This window comes from Myotis brandtii, unplaced genomic scaffold (genome assembly GCF_000412655.1).
Source record: "Myotis brandtii unplaced genomic scaffold, ASM41265v1 scaffold888, whole genome shotgun sequence".
NCBI lineage: Eukaryota > Metazoa > Chordata > Mammalia > Chiroptera > Vespertilionidae > Myotis > Myotis brandtii.
Genome location: NW_005371636.1, coordinates 903,829 through 914,333, shown reverse-complemented (window position 1 = coordinate 914,333; position 10,505 = coordinate 903,829). Strand labels below are relative to the sequence as shown.

The 10,505-nt window shown below is 53.4% G+C and overlaps 1 protein-coding gene across 1 annotated transcript in view; it reads left to right on the top strand.

Annotated features, from left to right (window-relative positions):
- The first annotated feature begins 1,309 nt into the window (after window positions 1–1,309).
- Window positions 1,310–10,505, top strand: part of KIF14 (kinesin family member 14) — a 41,637-nt gene continuing 32,441 nt past the window's right edge. The window contains exons 1-8 of the mRNA XM_014532355.1: window positions 1,310–1,776; window positions 2,140–2,860; window positions 4,063–4,317; window positions 5,286–5,373; window positions 6,448–6,546; window positions 7,410–7,460; window positions 9,279–9,410; window positions 10,438–10,503. Of these exons, the coding sequence (XP_014387841.1) occupies window positions 1,398–1,776; window positions 2,140–2,860; window positions 4,063–4,317; window positions 5,286–5,373; window positions 6,448–6,546; window positions 7,410–7,460; window positions 9,279–9,410; window positions 10,438–10,503 (1,791 nt within the window). The 5' untranslated portion in view covers window positions 1,310–1,397. The remainder of the gene's footprint in view (window positions 1,777–2,139; window positions 2,861–4,062; window positions 4,318–5,285; window positions 5,374–6,447; window positions 6,547–7,409; window positions 7,461–9,278; window positions 9,411–10,437; window positions 10,504–10,505) is intronic.

Here is a 10,505-nt window from a genome sequence, read left to right as displayed (position 1 = left end):
CAGTCTCACCGCAGTGACCAGCGACGCCCAGAACCGCGGGGACGCTGGGCAGGGCGGTGACTGCTTTCCCGAAGGTCCGTCCCGTCGGATGGAGAACTCGTCCAACCGGGGCCCACCTGTGGGTGCGAGCAGCGGAGTGTCCGGCGGCGGCGGACTTGCTGGCCTTCCGTGTGTCTGCATAGGAGGAAGGGCGTGTCCTTGGACTGGAAAACTTGCCCGGAGATGCTCATGCCCGGGGTGTTGTTGTTTATTTAGAACTTTCAAAAGACGCCCTTAAAAATGAACTTCTGGCATTTTTGTTCTTTAAAAAAAATTTATATATATATTGGAGGCCTGATGCTCGAAATTCCCCTGGCTGATGGCCCCGGCTTCCCTCCAAGCCCCAGCTTCGTCCGGAAGGCCATCCGGTCTAATTAGCATATTATGCACACATATACATCTATATCTATATCTATCTATCTATCTATCTATCTATATATTGATTTCAGCGAGGAAGGGAGGGGGAGAGAGAGATGGAGAAAGAGAAACATCAGTGATGAGAGAATCGTTGATCGGCTGCCTCCCCTACTGGGGATTAAAGCTGCAACCGGGGCATGTGCCCTGACTGGCAAATCAGACCGTGGCCTCCTAGTTCCTAGGATGCTCATCAACCACTGAGCCCCGCCGGCCAGGCTGCCTCTTCCTCTTTGAACCGGCTGGAACGTCCTGTATATTGAGCATTTCCAGCCTGTAAGGCCATGGTTTTGTTTTTCATATTTGTTGATCGGGAGTCTTGTTCGGATTTTGACCGACTCGGCCTCGGTGGCTTGAAATCATTCTGTCCATATCCCGCTAGGCATCCCTGTTTGTAATATCTCCTCAACACGTATTACGAAAATGCTTCTCCATCTTTGACTTAGGTGCTAGGGTTTCCTTTCAGCCCCCTCCCTGCTCCCCAAACTGGGGGTACTTAAAAAAACCCCAACACTTTGCTGACATGCACTTTTTACATCTTTTAAGTCCCTTGGCATCTTTGACCTGATGTAAGGGTGATGTGTCTATTCCTTCTGGACTAAGGAACGAAGAATAGGGGTCTTGTCTTTGGAATCCGTAGCATTGGCATAAGGGAACGTAAATAACATGTGAGATAATGACCATCAGCTCTACGAGGGCATGGATTTGTCTGAGCTGCTTGGAAACAGTTCTGAGCTGAACGTCGCCATTTATTCTAACGTATTCTAATGTCCTGGAAGGTCCTCATGTCTTCGAAGCCTGTTTGTGGTCTGTGCAATCTAATTTTTTTTTTTTAATAACTTAACAGATACTTTTGGAAACCGATCGGCTGGACGTCAAAGGAGCATCCAGAGCAGAGCTTAGAGTCTTCAACGACATCCTTTTAAGAGTAACTCGCGGCCGCCATGTCAGTCTACACGGCACAGCGAGGGCACAGCAGCGGCCTCCCCGGCGCTCCTGCTTCCCAGAGGAGCTCATCACCAGACGGCCTCGGCCTGGGGAGCAGCCGGAAGCAGCTGTCCAGCTCGGACGTGTCCGAGCGTGAAAACGACGACCCGTTCCTGAGGTCCGCAAGGAAACTCAGAGACATAAACAGCACCTACGTGATCTCCGCCTGTAAGGCCCCTGGAGATACGCCCCTGACCCCTAACCCTGCGGGTAGACTGACCCTTCAGAGGAGAGTTACAAGAAACAAAGAATCATCGTTGCTTGGGAGTGAGGTGGGAGAGTCATCTGAAAGAAAGACAGAAACTCGTCTTAAGTTACAACGTTGCGTCCGAGCAGGTTCTGTGGACAGGCGGACACCAGCTGGAGCAGATTCCGTGGACAGGCAGAAAACAGCCAGAGCAGATTCTGTGGACAGGTGGACACCAGCTAGAGCAGATTCCGTACACAGGCAGGCAACAGCTGGAGCAGATTCCGTGGACAGACAGAAAACAGCCAGAGCAGATTCCGTGGACAGGCGGACACCAGCTGGAGCAGATTCCGTGGACAGGCGGACACCAGCTGGAGCGGATTCTGTGGACAGGTGGACAACAGCTAGAGCAGATTCCGTGGACAGGCGGACACCAGCTGGAGCAGATTCCGTGGACAGGTGGACAACAGCTGGAGCAGATTCCATGGACAGGCGGACACCAGCTGGAGCAGATTCCGTGGACAGGCGGACAACAGCTAGAGCAGATTCAACGACACAGAGCGTGGGAGGGGCTGCAGCAAGTGATGGTGCTTCACGGGACACCAGTAGGAAGGTAAGGATTGTCAGTAACGAGAAAAACTCCCCTGTTGCATCGTCTGCACCCTCAGCTGAAGATAGTGACACTGGACTGGTGGCCGATGAAAAAGACAGAGGAACATTTTCTGCCCTCAGGGGAGCAAACGACAGCGTGACACGTGAGTACTTCAGTCATAGCACGCCCATCCGTCCCCAGAAAGAGGCTGAGGAGGCTCGACCAGGACGCTTGGCCACGAAACCCTTTCAGAGCCCGTTGGACGTCAGAGCGTCGGGAACAGGAAGCTGGCACCACAGAAATCTTGGGGAGGATGTTGCGAAAAACAGAACTGAGTTTGAAAGCTTAGGGAAAGGGACGCCTGCGAAACGCACTGCAGGGCACACGTGGACCCCACGGCGCGGCACGCCTCAGCCTCAGAGCGCGGCGATGTCCACCCTGAGACCCAGGACGCCCAGCTCCCAAGGTCAACAGAAGCCCAAACGCTCTCTTTTCGCAAATAAAAGGGAAGGGTCATGCGAGCATACGCTTCCTCCCACGGAGGAGGCTGCGGCTCAGAGGGCCTCCACAGAGAGGGACCCCTTAAAAGCGGAGAACAGTCAGGTGACGGTGGCGGTCCGCGTGAGGCCCTTCAGCAAGAGGTAGGTCACACCTTTGAAACCGAAGGCGGGGCTGGTGCTCAGGCATCTCACACTTGTCAGTGACATTTTATTTTATTTTCAAGGGAATCCAAATTCTAACCACTGGAATTCAACCTGTTTTCCTCTGAGTGTCTGTACCTCTAACTTCTTGAATTTATTTTATTTATTTATTTTATTTATTTTATTTTACTTTATTTTATTTTATTTTAGTGACGTTTTTATAGAGAAAACTTGGGTTGAGTTGTAGTGCGTCCATAATTTTAGGGGATTGGCCGTGCCCCGGGGATGGGCCGGGTGGTTTCCAGGATAAATTCTGATCTGAAGCAGAGTTTGGGGGCAAAAAGGGATATCGAGGGCCAGACCAGGACCCAGTGCCTCCTGCAGACCTGGAGCCAGTGAGAGATTCCCACCAGGTCCGAGGTGGACGGAGGGTGGACGGGAAGGTCCGAGGCTCCGGGGGAGGTGCCTGGGGGCAGGAGGGACCTGCGGGGCAGGGGGAGCCAGGGACGTTCAGCTGGGTTTGTTGGGGTTATATGTGTGCACCTTGCCCGCTTTCTATAGACTTGTGCCTCCGAAGTTTCCTTATAAAACATGAGAAGTAAGTTTCCAGATCTGAGCTGAAGCGGACAGGTAGACCACAGCAAGCGGGGAAAAAGGGAGAGATCCAGAGGCAAAGGGGAAAGATGGAAAATGCTGTAAAAGGGGGGTCCACGTTCCGGGCCAGAAACCGGAACTCCATCTTCCCCGGAGTGGAGGCAGGAGCCCCGGGAACTGTGTTCCGGAAACATTATAATCATGCCTGCTGCTCTGCGTTTTCTTTCTTTTTTTCTTTCTTTTTTTTTTTTTTAATGTTTTTATTGCTTTCAGAGACAGGAAGGGAGAGGGAGAGAGACAGAAACATCAGTGATAAGAGAGAAACATCCGTGATGAGAGAGAATCACTGATCGGCTGCCTCCTGCACGCCCCACACTGGGGATGGAGCCCACAACCCGGGCATGTGCCCTGACCGGGAATCGAACCCTGACCTCCTGGTTCTCAGGTCGACGTTCAACCCCTGAGCCACGCCGGCCAGGCTGCTATTTTCCACATAAAATTGAAACCTCATCCCGCCCGGAGGAGTGTTACGTTCACCTAGCTTTGAGGTCTTCATCCTCAGAATAACGGCGGTAACTTGACCTTCTTCTTTGCGCTCCTTCTCGAAGAGAGAAGGACGAGGACGCGGCCCAGGTGGTCTTCCTGGACGGGGAGGAGATCGCTGTGCGGCACCCGGACCTGAGACAGGCGTACAGCTTCCTCTACGACGTCTCCTTCTGGTCCTTCGAGGAGTGCCACCCGCGCTACGCCAGCCAGGCCGCCGTGTACCAGACGCTGGCGGCCCCGCTCCTGGCCCGCGCCTTGGAGGGCTACAACGCCTGCCTCTTCGCTTACGGGCAGACGGGCTCCGGGAAGTCGTACACGTGAGTGTGGCTGCAGACGTGGCTCTGGGCGGGTGTGTGTGTGTCTGTCGTGAGAAGCGGCCTGGCTTGATTGACGGCACACAGTTCTTTTTTTTTTTTATTTTTTATTGATTTTTTACAGAGAGGAAGGGAGAGGGATAGAGAGTTAGAAACATCGATGAGAGAGAAACATCGATCAGCTGCCTCCTGCACGCTCCCCACTGGGGATGTGCCCGCAACCAAGGCACATGCCCCCGACCAGAATCGAACCTGGGACCCTTGAGTCCGCAGGCCGACGCTCTATCCACTGAGCCACACCGGCTAGGGCGATGGCACACAGTTCTGAGACCACAGGGATCGGGCTCAGGTCGGCTCGGTGTACACGCTAGGCCCGCACCCTTGGTCCAGCTGCCTGACCTCTCCGCTCCAGTTTGTGCCCAGGAGTCATTGACCTTTGCGAGAGTCATTGGCCCCGTTTTACTGTAAAGCGAGCATGTCAAACGCAAAGGCTAACGCAGGCCAGATAAACAAGGTTGAAGTGTCTGTGGGCCGAAAAAAAACAAAAGCTTCCGTTTTCATAGAAACGTGGGTTTATTTTGATAGAGACACGCTGAATACAAAGGGCTGAAATAAACGAGTCGTCATTAACATAAAATAATAGAACATTTTAACAAAAATTAATATTTTTGCTTGAACATTAATTTACCAGACACTGAATAACTGCACAAATGAATAAGCGTCACGCAAATAAATGTTTTTCTTGTTCTCTGAAAGCGAACTATTTTCTGTTGCGCACACCACACAAGTCAATCCAAGCCTCTCAGCTTCTGGGGCCTCCTGGCCGCCTCCCTTCAACCCTCACGTGGCCCCTCCAGCGTGTTCACCCGGCTTCACCCCCTTATTCCCGTGCCCACTTGGGGTGATCACGTGGCCCCGCCCCCGACAGAGTTTTAAAGACCTGCTTGTTGTTACTTCCCCTCTTCACGTAGGATGATGGGATTTGGTGAAGAACCAGGAATCATCCCAAGATTCTGCGAAGACCTATTTGCTCAAGTGGCCAAACACCAAACCCAGGAGGTAGGTGCCGGTGGCTGCAGGTCTTCGTGTTGGGCTAGAAGACAGCCAAAGCGGGTGCACATCGGAGGGAGTCGGGGCCACCGAGGAAGCCCCCAGGGGGAGACGGGCCCTAACTTCCCTCAGCGCCGGGGTGGGCGAGGGCCCAGGGGTGGGCGAGGGCGGGGCTCCATCCTGGAGTTGGTTCTTCCTGGTGGAAGCGGAGGAGGAGGGGGGAGGAGGCTAGAGGAGGCGCGTCTGCTGTGTCCCACGGAGGGAGCTGGCACTGCTGTGTGTGTCTCTGCACTCAGCCGGCGGCGCACCGACCCCGCAGGACACAGGCCCGAGCTTAGGGCGTGAAGCTGCTGATGTGCGAGCTTGGAGTTCAACTCCCAGGCTCTGTGGGTCAGAGAGCGGAAGGGAGAAACGCACCATTAAGTGCTAATACATGAAACTGTAACCCAGAATGAGGAGGGGCTGCCTGAGAACCGTAGGGGGGGGAGGTCTTCTCAGGGGGACAGCTGGGCTGGTGAAGGACACGGTCATTACTGGTGGGGAGTGGGCGGGGAACCCAGGCAGCAAGGTGCGGGGATTGGAAAGCGAGGACGCGGGAGCAATGGGGTCTGTAGACTGTTTGCTCTGCTTGGAGCCGGAGCTGGAGGGTGGAAGGTGGAGGGTGACAGGAGTCCCCTGTCAGATGCACAGGTTGCAGACCGCACGAGGGCGTTAGGCGGTAAGTTGCGGAAGGGAGAAACGCACCATTAAGTGCTAATACATGAAACTGTAACCCAGAATGAGGAGGGGCTGCCTGAGAACCGTAGGGGGGGGAGGTCTTCTCAGGGGGACAGCTGGGCTGGTGAAGGACATGGTCATTACTGGTGGGGAAGGGGCGGGGCACCCAGGCGGAGGGCAGCAGGTGTGGAGATTGGAAAGCGAGGACACGGAAGCAATGGGGTCTGTAGACTGTTTGCTCTGCTTGGAGCCGGAGCTGGAGGGTGGAGGGTGGAGGGTGACAGGAGGCCCCTGTCAGATGCACAGGTTGCAGACCACGCGAGGGCGTTAGGAGGTAAGTTGCAGGCTAAGCTTCTCTCCTACCAGGTCAGGTATCACCTGGAAGTGAGCTTCTTTGAAGTTTATAACGAAAAAATCCACGACCTGCTGGTGGGCAGAGGCGACGGCAGGCAGGGGAAGCAGGCGGTGAGTGATAGCGTCTGTCCCTCGTTCCCAGTGTCTGTGTTTACGAATGCCTGTGCTCCCACGAGTCCCCCAGGTGACGCGTAGGGCTTACATGCTTACCGAACGCTGTTGTATGATAGCAGGTGCGTGGGAGCTGCAGTTGAACTGTGTTGTTATTTAGTAAATAAGCTGAGCGTTATCGCCAGTGGAAATTAAATGAGTTATTAAATTGAACCTCTTTATTTTAAGCAAGTATCGTGTAAAAGATACTTGTTCCAGGATATAGTTGGACCACTTAAACGCTCAATCCCGAGAAGTCTCTAAAGCTAAAAGGCAGTAGAAGCTCACAAAAATGGTATTGTTATAGCCCTGTTCTTCACTGGATTATTTGGCAAACTGATATCCTATGGATAATATTTCCTGTGAAGTAGGACATTTCACAAATACGTAAGCTTTTAAGAAAATGCTGTTAGAATTTAAAGTTTTTAATTTTTTTATTATTTATTAGAATATATTTTTATTGATTTCAGAGAGGAAGGGCGTGGCGGGGGAGAGAGAGAGAGAGAGAGAGAGAGAGACACATCAATGATGAGAGAGATTCATCGATTGGTTGCCTCCTGCACACCCCTTACTGGGGATCGAACCATGACCTCTGGGTTCATAGGTCGACACTCAACCACTGAGCCACAGCAGCCGGGCTTGAGTGGTTTTAGTGGTTTTAGTGCCTCACAGGTAGTTTCCGTGGGAACCTTGATGTTTATTCCTGGGTCAAGTGAAAGCAGATGTCTTGACCTTAAACTCAGAGTGTGGGGAAAAGCCACTGAGAACTGCCTATGCACGGACCCCCTGCCGTGCGCTGACCACCGCTCCCGCTTGCTCCACAGCTGAGGGTCCGAGAGCACCCCGTCTCCGGGCCGTATGTCGAAGCTCTGGCCGTGTAAGTCCCGTGTCCGCTGCGTGTTCTCCTGTGTGTCTACCTTTCCCAGCACCCGTGGGGCCTGGCGCAGACCATGAATTACACCGAGTACGAAATACTTGGTGTTCTCCCTCTGTCCCCTCTCCGCTGCGGTTTGTATCTGCTCCTTAAGCCGCCGGGGGAGGAGGTCTAAGATGAGTTCATGGTAAGAGTTTCGGTTTTTTAAAATATTTTGCATTGGTTTCAGAGAGGAAGGAAGAGAGAGAGAGCGAGAGAGAAAAAAAGAGAGAGAGAGAGAGAGAAACATCAACGATGAGAGAGGATCACGGATCGGCCGCCTCCTGCACGCCCCACACTGGGGATGGAGCCCACACCCCAGGCACGTGCCCCTGACCGGAATGGAACTGTGACCTCCTGGTTAGTTGACACTCAACCACTGAGCCACACCAGCTGGGCCAATTTCAAATTTCAAAAATTATATAAGCCAAAGGAAGAAGAAAAACCCTTTCATTAACACTCAGTTTAATAGTCGGCATACATTTTCCTGGTCTTCAGTTTTTATTTTAAAAATCATATTTTTTCTTCTTTCTATCATCGTTATAACCACCTCTTGGACCTTTAAAACTCTATAATCTGTTTTATGTAAGACACGGACATAAGAAAGTTCCTCAAAGCCCCGCTCTGACCAGCAGTCCCTTGCCCACAGCCCGGGCTCCGGCCCCCACCCCTTCAAACTCTGTTCCTTTGAAATCCACTCTATTTTCATAAACAGTAAGTGTATTTGGCTATTTCCTGACTGTTTCCTGCTGCAGGATTGAGCTCTTTGGGACACACACAGACGCAGACAAACACACCCACACGCCATCCCCAACCCCGATCTTTTAAAAACTGCAGCACGAGGTTGAAATTCACGATTTAGTGATCCACGTACCAACGACCGGGGCACGGGTTCATGCACATTGAAAGGAAATTAATTAGAAGGTGGCCGGCGGGGTGGGACCGGGCCCGATGGGCTTGACACGCCCATGGCCCCTCCCCAGCCGGCCGCACCTGGGGTGGTGCCGTGGCTCGAAGGGTGTCTGCGGAGTGAGGGGTCCGGAGTGCGAGAGGCACTCTGCAAAGTTGCTGTCGTACAGGGTGTGGAACACAAACGCACGTATGCAGTTAACCAGATTCAGGGCCGACAGAGCCCCAGCAGCAACATAACCCACGGCCGAAGGTGGAATCGCACGGCCCCGAGAGGAGTCAGGCTCCCTCCTCTCTGGTTTCAGGGTGCGTCACCCGAGAACCGCCGCTGCCTAGTCACTGCAGCTCGGCAGCTCCTGCATTGAGCGTCTGCCCCCTGGTGGTCAGTGTGCATCATAGCGACCGGTCCGACGGGTGGTGGAACACTTAGCATATTAGCCTTTTATATATAGAGATTGTTGCAACAGATATTATCATTATGTAAACAAGCTGTCTTCATGCATAATGTGTCTGTTGCCTACATTTTCTTCCTAAATTGCTCTTTTGTTTGTCAGAAACATTGATGAGAGAGAAACATCGATCGCTGCCTCCTGCACATCTCCCACTGGGGATGTGCCCGCAACCCAGGTACATGCCCTTGACCGGAATCGAACCTGGGACCTTCCAGTCCGCAGGCCGACGCTCTATCCACTGAGCCAAACCGGTTTCGGCAACAAAGACTTTTTAAAAAAAAGTTATTATTTCCCGACTCAGATATCGGGGGTAGACACAACCAGACAGTGGGCATACAGATGACTGCACGGTAGACATTGATGAGTGGCTTCAGTCACGGGAGGTGCGGGTGACCTCGCCCCCGGGGCCCTGCCCACAGCCCGGCCTCTCCTCTCCCCCGCAGGGCTGGCTGCAGCTGGGGAGCAAGCAGCGGGCCACGGCAGCCACCGGCATGAACGACAAGAGCTCCCGCTCGCACTCGGTGCTCACGCTGCTGCTGACCCGCACCCAGGTGGGACCCGTCGCGCCTCACGCGCCTCCTACCTTTCCTTTCAGTCAAAGGTAAAAGGACATCCGTGGACAGGCCTGACAGTGTTGGGTTTGAGGAAATAGACTCGGCGACTGGATCAGGTTTGGTGCAGATGGCTATACGTTTTTCTCACCGTTTTAAAAACCGATAATATCTATTATTCATTTACCGTGATATCGTGGGCGTTCTATCAACGTGTGATCTGTTCTCAGTAACGCGTGGGGATTACCGGACGGTATTTGGAAAATCCCATCAGAAAGTAAAAGATTTCTTATAACTCAGCTATCGGGCCCGTGGCTCCAATAAAACCGCTCTAAACATTTCGGTGAACATGTTTCAATGGTGTGACCGTTCCGCTTGAACGAGTTTACAAGCTCTGCAGCAAGTTCATGCGACTACCACGCTTTGTGAAATATTTGTCATGGCTGCCTGACGTTCCCTTGACTTCACTTCTCCAGTCTTTACCGCTGGGCGTTTGTGTTGCTTTTAGTCCAAGAGCTGTTGTTTGTTTGTTTTTCCATGAGAGAGAGAGAGAGAGAGAGAGAGAGAGAGAGACAAACTTGTTGTTCCCCCTCCTGATGCATTCGTTCATTGGTTGATTCTTGTTTGTGCTCCGACCGGGGATGGAACCCGCAGCCTTGGTGTCTGGGGACGAGGCTCTAACGGCCCGAGCTGCCCGGCCAGGGCTCCTGCTGCTGCTTTTAAGCCCGTTGCCACTTCCCTGCTGGGATGAACGGCACCTGCACAGGTTGTCAAGCTGCTCACCTGCTTATGGTTGTTTCCTTAGCGGCTGTCTGTCCCTTTCAAGTCGCTTCTTTCCTTTTGGCACCGTCCGCGCACCGCTCAGCGCGTTCGCAGCTGAGTGACCCACCATCGCAGGTCCAAGGAGGGTCGCTCGGCTTCAGGAACAGGCGGGCGCCCGGGTCCTCACAGCTCCCCTCCCGCAGGCTCCCCTCGGGGCGAGGCCCAGGGGACTGAGACGCGTCATGTGAACCCCCTTTTGCCACAGACGGAGCTGGTGGACGGGGAGGAGCACGACCACACGGTGACCAGCCGCATCAGCCTGGTGGACCTGGC